Consider the following 21,644-nt stretch of genomic DNA (forward strand, 5'->3'; position numbering starts at 1 on the left):
ATCAATTTGATACTTTAAAAGAAGCAAATCTATTCCTTTTTAAGTCTAATATTTTTGAACCTCAACTTCTTTCTAATTTAGCTTTATTTTGATAATCCTATTTCAAATTAGCCGCCCATTTCCATCAATTCCCTTGACAAGAAAGAATATTTTATGCTAGTTCGTAAAAGGTTCAGATTAGCCAAGAAGCTTGCAAATTGACTGGAATGTTCCTTTAACGTTTAAGATGTGTTTTAGATATTTATATAATGTACACTTCTGTCAGAGACAAAATCATACGTTCTTTTCTGTGTAAATGAGATGAAAAGCACTTGTTAGATATGGTATTTAGTTAGATATTCTGGTTAAAATGCCAGCACACCTTTAAATGAAAAAAAAAACATTTCAATTAATGAGAACAAATGTTTCTTAGTCAGTAGTACATTCGCAGTTCATGACCGGTATTTGAACGGATTTTTTTTTTTTTAACAATTCAAATAACCTCTGAGTATGATTTTTTTCAAGGCATATTATCTGATATACGTTATACTCATATGATATATACTTAATATATAGATATATAGGTTTGCTAATGATTGGAACTGGTATTGCTAAGTATGAAAAGATTGAAACATAACATTTTACTTACATAGCCCCTACTCCCCATTGTACAGATATTAATTTTGCGGTCATCTTCGCCACCCACAAACCAACTAGTAAAAGCGTCGGTACGACCGTGATTGGGCCGATGAATCTGAGCAAGATTCCCACAAACCCAGTCAGTCCGATCATACTGTGGATACATCCTATTATCATTAGACTCCCCATCATCTGTAACGATAGTCGCTATATAAATGTTCATAAGCAAATGCATATAAAAACTGAGATTTTCGGTGATCATTGATTTCATTGGAGGAATGACAATATCCATTTTTATGATTGTTACATATAACCAAATGTAAATTATGGAAAGTAATATAGCTATAAATAGTTTATGTTAATAATGCTACACCGGAAACAATGCTTCTCAAACAAAATGCATGAATTTTGCATTCGACTTAGACCACTGTCCCCACCAAAAATAATATTAATATATAGAGGATATCTAACAGTGTCTTCAGTAACACCAAATATATTTCACGAGTGGGGCTAATATTTTGATATTTTTCACGAGTGCGCAGCACGAGTGAAACATATCAAAATATTAGCCACACGAGTGAAATATATTTGGTACTACTGAAGACACTGTTAGATATTCTGTTTATTACATTTTTTATCAACGAAAAACCTACCCCGTATGCTAACTAGGCCTAATGTAAACAAAAATTAGTTTCCCCTGTCCAGGTGCTGACATATATGTCGGGCTTTCTGATTGGTCAATTATTTTGGTATTTTCTAATCATTAATTTGATTGGTCAAATCAGCAAAAGTGATATTTTTCTACGTCCTCAATTTACAATTTTATCAGGATGTAATTAATTACTTCTCACTTTAGATTAAAATGAAAAAATAGAAGCACAAACTTTCTGTGAGTGTTAACAGTGTATAACTTTTGGTATGGTATGGAAATGTACAACAACTTTCTTCTGTTTTCGTTCAGTCATCATTACTCCTTTGTTGGAGTTGTAGCATATTCAATTAATCTGAATCAGTCTTACTAGCTAAATTCTTACACGAGAGTTGTCCATGTTTAATTATTTTTCTCACACGTTTATAAAAGTGATAAATTTTACGGTGTTGTGAACCTTTTTCATCTCGCCATCATCAATGCCCCATGCAATGTGCCGATATTGATGACGTTATCAATTCGTGACCGTGTCACACAACACATAAAATGATGACGATACGCTATTGTCATTGATACCAGGGGCTTATCAATTCTGATGGGAAATTAAAATGTAGAAACACGTTAACTATTTTGGAAAAATTTGGATGCTTGATAATTCAAAATCAGAATAAAATATTCGAGTATATATTGTTATGGTGATTGTAACTAACCCCTCGTAGTTTTTGGAAATCGACGCCCTTGTGGCTTTGAAGGATGTCTGTACCCGCCATGGCTGTGACATTCATTTGATAATGAGTGTCGTTGGAGTAAAACAATGGGCTTCCTGTGTAGTTACTGGTATTGTTCGTGCCTGTAGTACCTAGACATAATCATCAAAATCATATTTTTAAATTTACCAAACAAATATAAAACATAAGCAGAAATAAGGACAATGCAATTTTGATATACTTTACTACAGTAAAGCTGATGATACCTGGAGAGAGAGTAAAAGAGGTGGAATTATACCAGCTCCTTAAACGTCCCTTTCCTAGCATTTTGCTAATTGATTACAAGTCAAATATTAATTAGATTGTATATATAATAAGCTGTGTAGGGACTGAGGTAAGATTATCATGTCTTATCTCCAGAATGGTTAGCATACCAATCATGGCGTCGCATTTCTGTTTTTGAGCTTCATCTTGTAAAACTAACAGTGGTATGATATACTCCGCCGCTCCACCTTGGAATATTGGCAACCTACATAACAAAGGACCAAACTGTTAAACTTCGATAAGGCTATGAATTTTAATAATTAGATTGATTTATAAACATGCGGCATAATTTTTACCGTTAAAGCACGAAATAATCGAAAATTAATACCTGGCGAGGTTAAAATCTGGAGCAGTATGTTCTAAAAATACCTATACTACTGCTGTCAAATTATTCATGTTAAATGTACTTTTAAAATCACATTGGACGCGTTCAAACCCAAGGTCGGGTAAAACCTTGTATATATGTTTTTAGCTTTGACTGCCGTTCTAAGGGAGATATCCAATATCACTTATAATAGCGCATGGAGTCTATAAATCAACAAGGAGTCCTTGTCTACCGACTACACGTTTTATTTAATCCATATATACATCCCCATAATGCTGTGTCAAATTTCCTTTCTCATTGCAGTAGGTTTATTCACCAGTTATTCGTTCATTTACATTGAAATGCTTACATCTATTCAATTATTCCTATAACTTTCTATATATATTTTTATATTTTTACGATATGTTTTTAAGAAATGTTGGCAACATGGATGGAATACAATAGTGCTAGGATTTAGGGTACAGGTTGACTATTTAAGTCTATAGCTGACATTACAGTGTCTAGTGAATTGGATGTCCTTAGGGATTTGACCTAGATTAAATAACGTGTTGATATTCTTTAAGCATTGAAATATTTTTACATGTTTTTTATATATATTATTTAAGGTATGCGGGTTAATTTTTTTTTTTTTTTTTCATTTTATTTTTGATAACGAATTTATTACACAGATGTCTTCTTGTTGTTTTTACGCGTGATAAGAGAAACATACCTATTCGCCAGAACTCTTGAGCATGAACAATCTATAACTGTGCGGCTGCATTAAATCCGTATTCCATAACAAAATTTAAAACGTGTAGAATCCCAGACATATCCTCACAAAAACATCGGCCCATGAAATAATCATTACAACTGAATAACAATCACTTTATACTCACGTGGAATTGAATACGTTTTGATTGGTTGAAAAGGTGAACTTTGACCGGGAATATTTTTAATCGCGAGGTTCAATACGTTTTGATTAGCTAATGCTTGAAGGTCGCTTTACCACGAGGTCCCAGAAATCATAACGCACAAGAAGCAGTTCACAATTGCTTATTGTCATATTCTCTTAAAACATTTCTAAAAATGTCCATCAATATATTTCTTTCAAAAAAAAACACTTGCTAATTATTTGTTATGAATTGTAATAGATTGTAAATTTCCACATATTTCCGAAATAGTCAGTTTATGTCAAATCCTAACACAAAACCTGATATTGTGAAAAGAATACATGTTGAAACAAAACAAGTAGGTTAATATAAAATGTGCCATAAAATACTGGTTATATAAAAATTGTCATACAAACATGTTTATATAAATTGTGTCATGCAAACATGTTTGTATAAATAATGTCAAATAAACATGTTTATATAAATTGTGTCATACAAACATGTTTATATAAATAATGTCATACAAACATGTTTATGTAAATAGTGTCATACAAATATGTTTATGTAAATAGTGTCATACAAATATGTTTATATAAACAGTGTCATACAAACATTTTTATACAAATAATGTAAAACAAACATGTTTATATAAATATTGTCATACAAATTATGTTTATAAAAATAGTGTCATACAAACATGTTTTTATAAATATTGTCAAACAAACATGTTTATATAAATAGTGACATACAAACAGGTTTATATAAATGTTGTCATACAAGCGTGTTCGGAGTGACTTTTCTGTTTTGAACATTTAGAACACCCTTAAATTGAATTATTTGAATGAGAATACGTATAACTTACCTAATGCCAAATAAGGACATGGTCATGGTTGTAAAGCCACACATGAACATTGTAGAACTGAGCAAGCTACCACGGAGCTCAGGATCATGTTCGCCATTGACAGCCTGTGCCACAAGTAGGGAAATGACCAACTGGGTCGCGAACGCTAGGAGTGCTTGCTGTAATAAAACTCATAATAATTTCATGTATACAATATGCGTTAATCAATGTAAAAATCCACGATATTTTCACAGAAGCAACGTGATCTGCGCTACAGACAACTTTTATTTTTCAATTAGGTTTTCCTATAAAATAGCTTTTGTTTTGGAAATGATGTGATCAAGATACTGGATTATATTCAAAATCTTTTTAATTTTGGGGAATTGACGCTTTGTTCATGAGTAATATTTGTGCTGCTGACACTGACTGTAATGTCTATGGTACTCACACTGTAATGTATGTGGTACTGACTCTGTAATGTTTGTGGAACTCACAATGTAATTTTTATAGTATTCACACTGTAATGTTGGTGGTACTCACACTGTAATGTCTGTAGTACTCACACTGTAATGTCTGTGGTACTCACACTGTGATGTCTGTGGTACTCACACTGTAATGTATGTGGTACTCACACTGTAATGTATGTGGTACTCACACTGTAATGTTTGTGGTACTCACACTGTAATGTCTGTGGTACTCACACTGTAATGTCTGTGGTACTCACACTGTAATGTTTGTGGTACTCACACGGTAATGTCTGTGGTACTCACACTGTAATGTTTGTGGTACTCACTCTGTAATGTTTGTGGTACTCACACTGTAATGTCTGTGGTACTCACACTGTAATGTCTGTGGTACTCACACTAATGTCTGTGGTACTCACACTGTAATGTCTGTGGTATTCACACTGTAATGTTTGTGGTACTCACACTGTAATGTCTGTGGTACTCACACTGTAATGTCTGTGGTACTCACACTGTAATGTCTGTGGTACTCACACTGTAATGTCTGTGGTACTCACACTGTAATGTCTGTGGTACTCACACTGTAATGTTTGTGGTACTCACACTGTAATGTCTGTGGTACTCACACTGTAATGTCTGTGGTACTCACACTGTAATGTCTGTGGTACTCACACTGTAACGTCTGTGGTACTCACACTGTAATGTTTGTGGTACTCACATTGTAATGTCTGTGGTACTCACACTGTAATGTCTGTGGTACTCACACTGTAATGTCTGTGGTACTCACACTGTAATGTCTGCGGTACTCACACTGTAATGTCTGTGGTACTCACACTGTAATGTTTGTGGTACTCACACTGTAATGTCTGTGGTACTCACACTGTAATGTGTGTGGTACTCACACTGTAATGTCTGTGGTACTCACACTTTAATGTCTGTGGTACTCACACTGTAATGTTTGTGGTAGTCACACTGTAATGTCTGTGGTACTCACACTGTAATGTCTGTGGCACTCACACTGTAATGTTTGTGGTACTCACACTGTAATGTCTGTGGTGCTCACACTGCAATGTCTGTGGTACTGACACTATAATGTGTGTGGTACTCACACTGTAACGTCTGTGGTACTCACACTGTAATGTATGTGGTACTCACACTGTAATGTATGTGGTACTCACTCTGTAATGTTTGTGGTACTCACACTGTAATGTATGTGGTACTCATTGTAATGTCTGTGGTATTCACACTGTAATGTCTGTGGTACTCACACTGTAATGTCTGTGGTACTCACACTGTAATGTTTGTGGTACTCACACTGTAATGTTTGTGGTACTCACACTGTTATGTTTGTGGTACTCACACTGTAATGTCTGTGGTACTCACACTGTAATGTCTGTGGTACTCACACTGTAATGTCTGTGGTACTCACACTGTAATGTCTGTGGTACTCACACTGTAATGTTTGTGGTACTCACACTGTAACGTCTGTAATACTGACACTGTAATGTCTGCGGTACTCACACTGTAATGTATGTGGTACTCACACTGTAATGTCTGTAGTACTAACATTGTAATGTCTGTGGTACTCACACTGTAATTTTTGTGGTACTCACACTGTAATGTATGATGTACTCACACTGTCATGTCTGTGGTACTCACTGTAATGTCTGTGGTACTCACACTGTAATGTTTGTGGTACTCACACTGTAATGTATGTGGTACTCACACTGTAATGTCTGTGGTACTCACACTGTAATGTTTGTGGTACTCACACGGTAATGTTTGTGGTACTCACACTGTAATGTTTGTGGTACTCACACGGTAATGTTTGTGGTACTCACACTGTAATGTTTGTGGTACTCACACTGTAATGTTTGTGGTACTCACACTGTAATGTATGTGGTACTCACACTGTAATGTCTGTGGTACTAACACTGTAGGGTTTGTGGTACTCACACTGTAATGTCTGTGGTACTCACACTGTAATGTCTGTGGTACTCACACTGTAATGTCTGTGGTACTCACACTGTAACGTCTGTGGTACTCACACTGTAATGTTTGTGGTACTCACATTGTAATGTCTGTGGTACTCACACTGTAATGTCTGTGGTACTCACACTGTAATGTTTGTGGTACTCACACTGTAATGTATGTGGTACTCACACGGTAATGTATGTGGTACTCACACCGTAATGTCTGTGGTACTCACACTGTAATGTTTGTGGTACTCACACTGTAATGTCTGTGGTACTCACACGGTAAAGTTTGTGGTACTCACACTGTAATGTTTGGGGTACTCACACTGTAATGTCTGTGGTACTCACACTGTAAAGTTTGTGGTACTCACACTGTAATGTTTGGGGTACTCACACTGTAATGTCTGTGGTACTCACACTGTAATGTTTGTGGTACTCACACTGTAACGTCTGTAATACTGACACTGTAATGTCTGCGGTACTCACACTGTAATGTATGTGGTACTCACACTGTAATGTATGTGGTACTCATACTGTAATGTCTGTGGTACTCACATTGTAATGTATGTGGTACTCACACTGTAATGTCTGTAGTACTAACATTGTAATGTCTGTGGTACTCACACTGTAATGTTTGTGGTACTCACACGGTAATGTTTGTGGTACTCACACTGTAATGTTTGTGGTACTCACACTGTAATGTCTGTGGTACTCACACTGTAATGTCTGTGGTACTCACACTGTAATGTCTGTGGTACTCACACGGTAGGGTTTGTGGTACTCACACTGTAATGTTTGTGGTACTCACACTGTAATGTCTGTGGTACTCACACTGTAATGTATGTGGTACTCACACTGTAATGTCTGTGGTACTAACACTGTAGGGTTTGTGGTACTCACACTGTAATGTCTGTGGTACTCACACTGTAATGTCTGTGGTACTCACACTGTAATGTCTGTGGTACTCACACTGTAATGTCTGTGGTACTCACACTGTAATGTTTGTGGTACTCACATTGTAATGTCTGTGGTACTCACACTGTAATGTCTGTGGAACTCACACTGTAATGTTTGTGGTACTCACACTGTAATGTATGTGGTACTCACACGGTAATGTATGTGGTACTCACACAGTAATGTCTGTGGTACTCACACTGTAATGTTTGTGGTACTCACACTGTAATGTCTGTGGTACTCACACGGTAAAGTTTGTGGTACTCACACCCGTAATGTTTGGGGTACTCACACTGTAATGTTTGTGGTACTCACACTGTAATGTATGTGGTACTCACACTGTAATGTCTGTGGTACTCACACTGTAATGTCTGTGGTACTCACACTGTAATGTCTGGTACTCACACTGTAATGTCTGTGGTACTCACACTGTAATGTCTGTGGTACTCACACTGTAATGTATGTGGTACTCACACTGTAACGTCTGTGGTACTCACACAGTAATGTCTGTGGTACTCACACTGTAGGGTTTGTGGTACTCACACTGTAATGTCTGTGGTACTCACACTGTAGGGTTTGTGGTACTCACACTGTAATGTTTGTGGTATTCACACTGTAATGTCTGCGGTACTCACATTGTAATGTCTGTGGTACTCACACTGTAATGTCTGTGGTACTCACACTGTAATGTGTGTGGTACTCACACTGTAATGTTTGTGGTATTCACACGGTAATGTGTGTGGTACTCACACTGTAATGTGTGTGGTACTCACACTGTAATTTTTGTGGTACTCACACTGTAATGTCTGGTACTCACACTGTAATGTCTGTGGTACTCACATTGTAATGTCTGTGGTACTCACACTGTAATGTCTGTAGTACTCACACTGTAATGTCTGTAGTACTCACACTGTAATGTCTGTGGTACTCACATTGTAATGTCTGTGGTACTCACACTGTAATGTTTGTGGTACTCACACTGTAATGTCTGTGGTACTGACACTGTAATGTCTGTGGTACTCACATTGTAATGTCTGTGGTACTCACACTGTAATGTGTGTGGTACTCACACTGTAATGTTTGTGGTATTCACACGGTAATGTATGTGGTACTCACACTGTAGGGTTTGTGGTACTCACACTGTAATGTATGTGGTACTCACACTGTAATGTCTGTGGTACTCACACTGTAATGTATGTGGTACTCACACTGTAACGTCTGTAGTACTAACATTGTAATGTCTGTGGTACTCACACTGTAATTTTTGTGGTACTCACACTGTAATGTATGTGGTACTCACACTGTAATGTCTGTGGTACTCACTGTAATGTCTGTGGTACTCACACTGTAATGTCTGTGGTACTCACACTGTAATGTATGTGGTACAGACAGTAATGTCTGTGGTACTCACACTGTAATTTTTGTGGTACTAACACTGTAATGTCTGTGGTACTCACACTGTAATGTGTGTGGTACTCACACTGTAATGTTTGTGGTATTCACACGGTAATGTGTGTGGTACTCACACTGTAATGTGTGTAGTACTGACACTGTAATGTCTGTGGTACTCACACTGTAATGTGTGTAGTACTGACACTGTAATGTTTGTGGTATTCACACTGTAATGTCTGTGGTACTCACACTGTAATGTCTGTAGTACTGACACTGTAATGTCTGTGGTGCTCACACTGTAATGTTTGTGGTACTCACACTGTAATGTCTGTGGTACTCACACTGTAATGTTTGTGGTACTCACACTGTAATGTTTGTGGTACTCACACGGTAATGTTTGTGGTACTCACACTGTAATGTCTGTGGTACTAACACTGTAGGGTTTGTGGTACTCACACTGTAATGTCTGTGGTACTCACACTGTAATGTCTGTGGTACTCAAACTGTAATGTCTGTGGTACTCACACTGTAATGTCTGTGGTACTCACACTGTAATGTTTGTGGTACTCACACGGTAATGTTTGTGGTACTCACACGGTAATGTTTGTGGTACTCACACTGTAATGTTTGTGGTACTCACACTGTAATGTCTGTGGTACTCACACTGTAATGTTTGTGGTACTTACACTGTAATGTATGTGGTACTCACACTGTAATGTCTGTGGTACTCACACTGTAATGTCTGTGGTACTCACTGTAATGTTTGTGGTACTCACACTGTTATGTCTGTGGTACTCACACTGTAATGTATGTGGTACTCACACTGTAATGTTTGTGGTACTCAAACTGTAATGTCTGTGGTACTCACACTGTAGGGTTTGTGGTACTCACACTGTAATGTCTGTGGTACTCACACTGTAGGGTTTGTGGTACTCACACTGTAATGTTTGTGGTATTCACACTGTAATGTCTGCGGTACTCACATTGTAATGTCTGTGGTACTGACACTGTAATGTCTGTGGTACTCACATTGTAATGTCTGTTGTACTCACACTGTAATGTCTGGTACTCACACTGTAATGTATGTGGTACTCATACTGTAATGTCTGTAGTACTCACACTGTAATGTCTGTAGTACTCACACTGTAATGTTTGTGGTATTCACACTGTAATGTCTGTTGTACTCACATTGTAATGTCTGTGGTACTGACACTGTAATGTCTGTGGTACTAACATTGTAATGTCTGTGGTACTCACACTGTAATGTGTGTGGTACTCACACTGTAATGTTTGTGGTACTCACACTGTAACGTCTGTAATACTGACACTGTAATGTCTGCGGTACTCACACTGTAATGTATGTGATACTAACACTGTAATGTATGTGGTACTCATACTGTAATGTCTGTGGTACTCACATTGTAATGTATGTGGTACTCACACTGTAATGTCTGTAGTACTAACATTGTAATGTCTGTGGTACTCACACTGTAATTTTTGTGGTACTCACACTGTAATGTATGATGTACTCACACTGTCATGTCTGTGGTACTCACTGTAATGTCTGTGGTACTCACACTGTAATGTTTGTGGTACTCACACTGTAATGTATGTGATACTCACACTGTAATGTCTGTGGTACTCACACTGTAATGTTTGTGGTACTCACACGGTAATGTTTGTGGTACTCACACTGTAATGTTTGTGGTACTCACACTGTAACGTCTGTGGTACTCACACTGTAATGTCTGTGGTACTCACACTGTAATGTTTGTGGTACTCACACGGTAATGTTTGTGGTACTCACACGGTAATGTTTGTGGTACTCACACTGTAATGTTTGTGGTACTCACACTGTAATGTATGTGGTACTCACACTGTAATGTCTGTGGTACTAACACTGTAGGGTTTGTGGTACTCACACTGTAATGTCTGTGGTACTCACACTGTAATGTCTGTGGTACTCAAACTGTAATGTCTGTGGTACTCACACTGTAATGTCTGTGGTACTCACACTGTAATGTTTGTGGTACTCACATTGTAATGTCTGTGGTACTCACACTGTAATGTCTGTGGTACTCACACTGTAATGTTTGTGGTACTCACACTGTAATGTATGTGGTACTCACACGGAAATACATGTGGTACTCACACAGTAATGTCTGTGGTACTCACACTGTAATGTTTGTGGTACTCACACTGTAATGTCTGTGGTACTCACACGGTAAAGTTTGTGGTACTCACACCCGTAATGTTTGTGGTACTCACACTGTAATGTTTGTGGTACTCACACTGTAATGTCTGTGGTACTCACACTGTAATGTTTGTGGTACTCACACTGTAATGTATGTGGTACTCACACTGTAATGTCTGTGGTACTCACACTGTAATGTCTGTGGTACTCACTGTAATGTTTGTGGTACTCAAACTGTAATGTCTGTGGTACTCACACTGTAATGTCTGTGGTACTCACACTGTAATGTTTGTGGTACTCACACGGTAATGTTTGTGGTACTCACACGGTAATGTTTGTGGTACTCACACTGTAATGTTTGTGGTACTCACACTGTAATGTCTGTGGTACTCACACTGTAATGTTTGTGGTACTTACACTGTAATGTATGTGGTACTCACACTGTAATGTCTGTGGTACTCACACTGTAATGTCTGTGGTACTCACTGTAATGTTTGTGGTACTCACACTGTTATGTCTGTGGTACTCACACTGTAATGTCTGTGGTACTCACACTGTAATGTTTGTGGTACTCACACTGTAATGTCTGTGGTACTCACACTGTAGGGTTTGTGGTACTCACACTGTAATGTCTGTGGTACTCACACTGTAGGGTTTGTGGTACTCACACTGTAATGTTTGTGGTATTCACACTGTAATGTCTGCGGTACTCACATTGTAATGTCTGTGGTACTGACACTGTAATGTCTGTGGTACTCACATTGTAATGTCTGTTGTACTCACACTGTAATGTCTGGTACTCACACTGTAATGTATGTGGTACTCATACTGTAATGTCTGTAGTACTCACACTGTAATGTCTGTAGTACTCACACTGTAATGTATGTGGTACTCACACGGTAATGTCTGTTGTACTCACATTGTAATGTCTGTGGTACTGACACTGTAATGTCTGTGGTACTAACATTGTAATGTCTGTGGTACTCACACTGTAATGTGTGTGGTACTCACACTGTAATGTTTGTGGTACTCACACTGTAACGTCTGTAATACTGACACTGTAATGTCTGCGGTACTCACACTGTAATGTATGTGATACTAACACTGTAATGTATGTGGTACTCATACTGTAATGTCTGTGGTACTCACATTGTAATGTATGTGGTACTCACACTGTAATGTCTGTAGTACTAACATTGTAATGTCTGTGGTACTCACACTGTAATTTTTGTGGTACTCACACTGTAATGTATGATGTACTCACACTGTCATGTCTGTGGTACTCACTGTAATGTCTGTGGTACTCACACTGTAATGTTTGTGGTACTCACACTGTAATGTATGTGATACTCACACTGTAATGTCTGTGGTACTCACACTGTAATGTTTGTGGTACTCACACGGTAATGTTTGTGGTACTCACACTGTAATGTTTGTGGTACTCACACTGTAACGTCTGTGGTACTCACACTGTAATGTCTGTGGTACTCACACTGTAATGTTTGAGGTACTCACACGGTAATGTTTGTGGTACTCACACGGTAATGTTTGTGGTACTCACACTGTAATGTTTGTGGTACTCACACTGTAATGTATGTGGTACTCACACTGTAATGTCTGTGGTACTAACACTGTAGGGTTTGTGGTACTCACACTGTAATGTCTGTGGTACTCACACTGTAATGTCTGTGGTACTCACACTGTAATGTCTGTGGTACTCACACTGTAATGTCTGTGGTACTCACACTGTAATGTTTGTGGTACTCACATTGTAATGTCTGTGGTACTCACACTGTAATGTCTGTGGTACTCACACTGTAATGTTTGTGGTACTCACACTGTAATGTATGTGGTACTCACACGGAAATACATGTGGTACTCACACAGTAATGTCTGTGGTACTCACACTGTAATGTTTGTGGTACTCACACTGTAATGTCTGTGGTACTCACACGGTAAAGTTTGTGGTACTCACACCCGTAATGTTTGTGGTACTCACACTGTAATGTTTGTGGTACTCACACTGTAATGTCTGTGGTACTCACACTGTAATGTTTGTGGTACTCACACTGTAATGTATGTGGTACTCACACTGTAATGTCTGTGGTACTCACACTGTAATGTCTGTGGTACTCACTGTAATGTTTGTGGTACTCACACTGTAATGTCTGTGGTACTCACACTGTAATGTCTGTGGTACTCACACTGTAATGTTTGTGGTACTCACACTGTAATGTTTGTGGTACTCACACTGTAATGTATGTGGTACTCACACTGTAATGTCTGTGGTACTCACACTGTAATGTTTGTGGTACTCACACTGTAATGTATGTGGTACTCACACTGTAATGTCTGTGGTACTCACACTGTAATGTCTGTGGTACTCACACTGTAATGTCTGTGGTACTCACATTGTAATGTATGTGGTACTCACACTGTAATGTCTGTGGTACTCACACTGTAATGTCTGTAGTACTCACACTGTAATGTCTGGTACTCACACTGTAATGTCTGTGGTACTCACACTGTAATGTCTGTGGTACTCACACTGTAATGTCTGTGGTACTCACACTGTAATGTATGTGGTACTCACACTGTAACGTCTGTGGTACTCACACTGTAATGTCTGTGGTACTCACACTGTAATGTTTGTGGTACTTACACTGTAATGTATGTGGTACTCACACTGTAATGTCTGTGGTACTCACACTGTAATGTCTGTGGTACTCACTGTAATGTTTGTGGTACTCACACTGTTATGTCTGTGGTACTCACACTGTAATGTCTGTGGTACTCACACTGTAATGTTTGTGGTACTCAAACTGTAATGTCTGTGGTACTCACACTGTAGGGTTTGTGGTACTCACACTGTAATGTCTGTGGTACTCACACTGTAGGGTTTGTGGTACTCACACTGTAATGTTTGTGGTATTCACACTGTAATGTCTGCGGTACTCACATTGTAATGTCTGTGGTACTCACACTGTAATGTCTGTGGTACTCACATTGTAATGTCTGTGGTACTCACACTGTAATGTGTGTGGTACTCACACTGTAATGTTTGTGGTACTCACACTGTAATGTATGTGGTACTCACACTGTAATGTATGTGGTACTCATAGTGTAATTTTTGTGGTACTCACACTGTAATGTCTGGTACTCACACTGTAATGTCTGTGGTACTCACATTGTAATGTCTGTAGTACTCACACTGCAATGTCTGTTGTACTCACACTGTAAAGTCTGGTACTCACACTGTAATGTCTGTGGTACTCACACTGTAATGTCTGTAGTACTCACACTGTAATGTTTGTGGTACTCACACTGTAATGTCTGTGGTTCTCACACAGTTATGTCTGTGGTACTCACACTGTAGGGTTTATGGTACTCACACTGTAATGTCTGTGGTACTCACACTGTAGGGTTTGTGGTACTCACACTGTAATGTTTGTGGTATTCACACTGTAATGTCTGCGGTAATCACATTGTAATGTCTGTGGTACTGACACTGTAATGTCTGTGGTACTCACATTGTAATGTCTGTGGTACTCACACTGTAATGTGTGTGGTACACACACTGTAATGTTTGTGGTACTCACACTGTAATGTATGTGGTACTCATACTGTAATTTTTGTGGTACTCACACTGTAATGTCTGGTACTCACACTGTAATGTCTGTGGTACTCACATTGTAATGTCTGTAGTACTCACACTGCAATGTCTGTTGTACTCACACTGTAATGTCTGGTACTCACACTGTAATGTCTGTGGTACTCACACTGTAATGTCTGTAGTACTCACACTGTAATGTTTGTGATACTCACACTGTAATGTATGTGGTACTCATACTGTAATTTTTGTGGTACTCACACTGTAATGTCTGGTACTCACACTGTAATGTCTGTGGTACTCACATTGTAATGTCTGTAGTACTCACACTGCAATGTCTGTTGTACTCACACTGTAATGTCTGGTACTCACACTGTAATGTATGTGGTACTCATACTGTAATGTCTGTAGTACTCACACTGTAATGTCTGTAGTACTCACACTGTAATGTTTGTGGTATTCACACTGTAATGTCTGTTGTACTCACATTGTAATGTCTGTGGTACTGACACTGTAATGTCTGTGGTACTAACATTGTAATGTCTGTGGTACTCACACTGTAATGTGTGTGGTACTCACACTGTAATGTTTGTGGTACTCACACTGTAACGTCTGTAATACTGACACTGTAATGTCTGCGGTACTCACACTGTAATGTATGTGATACTAACACTGTAATGTATGTGGTACTCATACTGTAATGTCTGTGGTACTCACATTGTAATGTATGTGGTACTCACACTGTAATGTCTGTAGTACTAACATTGTAATGTCTGTGGTACTCACACTGTAATTTTTGTGGTACTCACACTGTAATGTATGATGTACTCACACTGTAATGTTTGTGGTACTCACACTGTAATGTCTGTGGTACTCACACTGTAATGTTTGTGGTACTCACACTGTAATGTATGTGATACTCACACTGTAATGTCTGTGGTACTCACACTGTAATGTTTGTGGTACTCACACGGTAATGTTTGTGGTACTCACACTGTAATGTTTGTGGTACTCACACTGTAACGTCTGTGGTACTCACACTGTAATGTCTGTGGTACTCACACTGTAATGTTTGTGGTACTCACACGGTAATGTTTGTGGTACTCACACGGTAATGTTTGTGGTACTCACACTGTAATGTTTGTGGTACTCACACTGTAATGTATGTGGTACTCACACTGTAATGTCTGTGGTACTAACACTGTAGGGTTTGTGGTACTCACACTGTAATGTCTGTGGTACTCACACTGTAATGTCTGTGGTACTCAAACTGTAATGTCTGTGGTACTCACACTGTAATGTCTGTGGTACTCACACTGTAATGTTTGTGGTACTCACATTGTAATGTCTGTGGTACTCACACTGTAATGTCTGTGGTACTCACACTGTAATGTTTGTGGTACTCACACTGTAATGTATGTGGTACTCACACGGAAATACATGTGGTACTCACACAGTAATGTCTGTGGTACTCACACTGTAATGTTTGTGGTACTCACACTGTAATGTCTGTGGTACTCACACGGTAAAGTTTGTGGTACTCACACCCGTAATGTTTGTGGTACTCACACTGTAATGTTTGTGGTACTCACACTGTAATGTCTGTGGTACTCACACGGTAAAGTTTGTGGTACTCACACCTGTAATGTTTGTGGTACTCACACTGTAATGTTGTGGTACTCACACTGTAATGTCTGTGGTACTCACACTGTAATGTTTGTGGTACTCACACTGTAATGTATGTGGTACTCACACTGTAATGTCTGTGGTACTCACACTGTAATGTCTGTGGTACTCACACTGTAATGTCTGTGGTACTCACACTGTAATGTCTGTGGTACTCACTGTAATGTCTGTGGTACTCACACTGTAATGTCTGTGGTACTCACACAGTAATGTATGTGGTACTCACACTGTAATGTCTGTGGTACTCACACTGTAATGTCTGTGGTACTCACACTGTAATGTCTGTGGTACTCACACTGTAATGTCTGTGGTACTCACACTGTAATGTTTGTGGTACTCACACTGTAATGTCTGTGGTACTCACACTGTAATGTATGTGGTACTCACACTGTAATGTCTGTGGTACTCACACTGTAATGTTTGTGGTACTCACACTGTAATGTATGTGGTACTCACACTGTAATGTCTGTGGTACTCACACTGTAATGTCTGTGGTACTCACACTGTAATGTTTGTGGTACTCACACTGTAATGTTTGTGGTACTCACACTGTAATGTATGTGGTACTCACACTGTAATGTCTGTGGTACTCACACTGTAATGTATGTGGTACTCACACTGTAATGTCTGTGGTACTCACACTGTAATGTATGTGGTACTCACACTGTAATGTCTGTGGTACTCACACTGTAATGTCTGTCGTACTCACACTGTAATGTCTGTGGTACTCACACTGTAATGTCTGTGGTACTCACACTGTAATGTTTGTGGTACTCACACTGTAATGTCTGTGGTACTCACACTGTAGGGTTTGTGGTACTCACACTGTAATGTTTGTGGTATTCACACTGTAATGTCTGTGGTACTCACACTGTAATGTTTGTGGTATTCACACTGTAATGTCTGCGGTACTCACATTGTAATGTCTGTGGTACTGACACTGTAATGTCTGTGGTACTCACATTGTAATGTCTGTGGTACTCACACTGTAATGTGTGTGGTACTCACACTGTAATGTCTGTGGTACTCACACTGTAATGTGTGTGGTACTCACACTGTAATGTTTGTGGTACTCACACTGTAATGTCTGTGGTACTCACACTGTAATGTTTGTGGTACTCACACTGTAATGTCTGTGGTACTCACACTGTAATGTTTGTGGTACTCACATTGTAATGTCTGTGGTACTCACACTGTAATGTCTGTAGTACTCACACTGTAATGTCTGTAGTACTCACACTGTAATGTCTGTGGTACTCACATTGTAATGTCTGTGGTACTCACACTGTAATGTTTGTGGTACTCACACTGTAATGTCTGTGGTACTGACACTGTAATGTCTGTGGTACTCACATTGTAATGTGTGTGGTACTCACACTGTAATGTGTGTGGTACTCACACTGTAATGTTTGTGGTATTCACACGGTAATGTATGTGGTACTCACACTGTAGGGTTTGTGGTACTCACACTGTAATGTATGTGGTACTCACACTGTAACGTCTGTAGTACTAACATTGTAATGTCTGTGGTACTCACACTGTAATTTTTGTGGTACTCACACTGTAATGTATGTGGTACTCACACTGTAATGTCTGTGGTACTCACTGTAATGTCTGTGGTACTCACACTGTAATGTCTGTGGTACTCACACTGTAATGTATGTGGTACAGACAGTAATGTCTGTGGTACTCACACTGTAATTTTTGTGGTACTAACACTGTAATGTCTGTGGTACAGACAGTAATGTCTGTGGTACTCACACTGTAATGTATGTGGCACTCACACCGTAATGTCTGTGGTACTCACACTGTAATGTCTGTGGTACTCACACTAATGTTTGTGGTACTCACACTGTAACGTCTGTGGTACTCACACTGTAATGTCTGTGGTACTCACACTGTAGGGTTTGTGGTACTCACACTGTAATGTTTGTGGTACTCACACTGTAATGCCTGTGGTACTCACACTGTAATGTATGTGGTACTCACACTGTAATATATGTGGTACTCACACTGTAATGTTTATGCTGTGGTATATATTGTTTGAATGCCTTTGTTAGTTTAGGATAGAGATTGAAAATGAATCTTAGGTGTTAGGTTAATATTGTATTGATGTGAACACGGGTAGATATTGTAGGGGCGGAAGTGAACTGGAAGGCAAAATGACGCTTTAGGTTCGCTATGCGCGATCTTTTACTATAGGGGAAAGAAGTTGATATGGACAACATTGATTTCCACAGGCTGCGAATCATGTTCTGTCATATTTTACAATGATATCAGTGGGGGAAACACGTGACCTGTAACAGATATATAGGAACACTAAAAGTGCGATAATGGCGGACGAAGTTGCCAGCTCCCTGTACGTTTGATGCTTCAAACTCATATACTGTATCGATATCAATAATTTAATAAGTGCACGGGATCTGTAACGCTTAATAGTTAATAAATAAACACAAAAGACATCACTATATGCTGTAGTTATTGCAAGCACTTCTACACCATTTCTTGCGTATTCAAGTGAGAAATGGTGTAGAAGTGTTTACAATACCTACAGCAAATAGAGATGTCTTTTGTGTATAGGTCCCGTGCACTAATTAAATTGTTGATATTGATACAGTAAATGAGTTTAAAAGCATCAAACTTTCCGCGAGCTGGCACCTTCGGCCGCCATTATCGGACTTTAGTATCTGCTACAGGTCACGTGTTACCCCCACTGTATATGTTGGTAAGGATTGAAGTGTCGTATAATGGGAAGAAACTGGAGTCCTCGCGTGGAGGAACATGGAGTATCCACGTGGTGACCCAAATACCTTTTTGTGTCAAGGTTTTTTTCACGTATACCTTTCCTATTGTTATTTTTGTCAGTAATCTAGTTTCCTCTCACAGTTAAAATTATCAAATCGGCGAAGGATGAAATACTGACCTGGAATGCAAATACGACGGTAAGATGAATTGGAGGGTTATCACTGATCTTGTAGACAAGTGATGAGGTCGGCTTCACCAACGAGTCACTGCTTTGGCTCCTCGGACTAGATTCGTCGGTCGACTCACCTGTATCCTGTAACGGCGGGCCGATTTCCGCAGGATACTTATCATGGTGGATACTGAGGAGGTTTTCCGTAGTATCGGACGTCACGACATCGGTGTACGTAGGAGGGGGGATTAAGCGGACACCCTCCATCTTAAGAGGGGTGCGTTCCATTAAATCTATCTCGTCTCCAGACTGATTTCCGCTGTACCCACTAATCCCCTCCATAGTCGCACAATGAAGTTTAAATTATTGCAAACGTAATGAATCCTTCAAATCCTTGCGTTAATGCTTGATCTCTGTCTAAATGCTGTTTGCCACTTCGGAAGACGGCCGCTAACAAGTAGGTGCAACCACGTACCGAATGTACACTAAACTTCTGTTGGTCAGTGAGTGGTCAACGCTTTGTGTCTTACGTAAAACGCTTTACACCATAACCGCGCAAACATATGGTCTGACCCAGGTAACGCTGAAAGAAGTAGTCGCCGCTCTCACGGTTTCCAGATCAATCACCTATGCATACAGTTTGTACAGCTTTCGTTCCACTTACCTGTGGTACATTGGTATATCCATGCATGCAATATTTCACTCTTTAATCAATTGCATATTAAAAGAACATAATGATTTTGCTGTATCTCATATCCTTGCCATTTTATCGGAGGAACATATAGTTATGTCCGTCCGTCCGTCCGTCTGTTCGTACTCAGTTAACATCCTTATGGGATGCATTCACCGATTCATTGCATCAAAATATCTTCGTCGCCTATAGGAGACGAATTTTAAAGTATTTTTCTTTTTTTTACCCATAAATCAACATTAAATCTCACTGCGCATGTGCTTCTTTTAACGACAGAATGAACGGAAATAAAAAAAAAATTGAAATCCTGATCGACTTGTACCGTGCACCCCACAAGTTCACAGACAAAACACTGCACTCCACTATAGTCGACCTTGGCGGTTCGTCCGTCTGTCCACTCAACAGATTTGGTTTGCGTTTCCGATACAAAGTACCCGATCAGCAACTTCTACCACCGATCAGAGGTCAAGAGTAATATTAAACCCTCCTGGAATAAGAAAACTTTTTTTCCTGAAATCCGAAACTTTCTCCATATTTATACATTATTATCAAGTTTTACATCTTATCAGATTCTGGTGATCATCGGTCAAGGATAAGGGGTTAAAGGTCGCATTTAGCAATGTCAACACTCTTGGTAGGATTCTTGTGGTGACCGATAAAGGTTAAAGGTCATATCTGGCAAGTTTTTAGATAGAATGTCTTCAACAAACAACTTCCAGCGGTTAGGTAGGAGAATGTTTGGTTGGTTGCACGTGCATACTTGAACTACATACATTTGTAGTTTCAATGTCAAGTTCATATTTGCTGGCTAAATGTTTTATTATCGGCCGGCTGAAGCCGGGTGATCTATTTGTGGTTGGTTTAGTTTACACATGGGCAAAGGGAGCGATGTGTTATGTATGTATATATATGCATTGTTTTCACGAGTTTGATATAAATTTAACCATTTATATTCTTGCTGGTGTTTTTATATATAAAACCGTTGTGTATCTGAGGTAAAATCGTGAATTTAACAGTCATAGCGAGATAATGATTTGTTTTTTAATTAATGGATAACGATCTGTCCCTTTAGTCTAAACTAACCGATAACAAATACTTCTTTTTAACGAGGTGTTTCCAGTAAAACATATTTGTAGTAAAAGTTCTTATTGAGTATTTTTGCCTTATCTTTTTCATCAAGATTGTCATTGTATTATATCCAATACTAGTCATTTATAATATTGGTATATTTGTTTTCAAAGCGTTTTATTTTCAAGTTTATTACTTCACATGTTACATGTATTTTGTATTTTTTAGCTGTAATATCATGGCCATACATGATATCATTATATTACTGATTATGACATCTCCATATATGCAATACTTGTCATGCATAATATTGGTATACAAAAATGTATTTGTTTTAAAGTTAATCTTTTTTTTATTATTAC

At 38.7% G+C, this 21,644-nt stretch overlaps 1 protein-coding gene across 1 annotated transcript; it reads right to left on the bottom strand.

Moving 5' to 3' along the window:
• Nucleotides 1-509: 509 nt before the first annotated feature.
• On the bottom strand, nt 510-19,865 carry LOC117331229 (solute carrier family 23 member 1-like). The gene is made up of 5 exons (XM_033889827.1): nt 19,533-19,865; nt 4,355-4,512; nt 2,409-2,503; nt 1,978-2,126; nt 510-810 (listed from the first exon to the last, which is right to left on the bottom strand). The coding sequence occupies exons 1-5, from the start codon at nt 19,863-19,865 to the stop codon at nt 625-627; spliced, it is 921 nt and encodes a 306-aa protein (XP_033745718.1). The 3' UTR covers nt 510-624.
• Nucleotides 19,866-21,644: the final 1,779 nt, after the last annotated feature.

Source organism: Pecten maximus, chromosome 7 (genome assembly GCF_902652985.1).
Source record: "Pecten maximus chromosome 7, xPecMax1.1, whole genome shotgun sequence".
Taxonomy (NCBI): domain Eukaryota; kingdom Metazoa; phylum Mollusca; class Bivalvia; order Pectinida; family Pectinidae; genus Pecten; species Pecten maximus.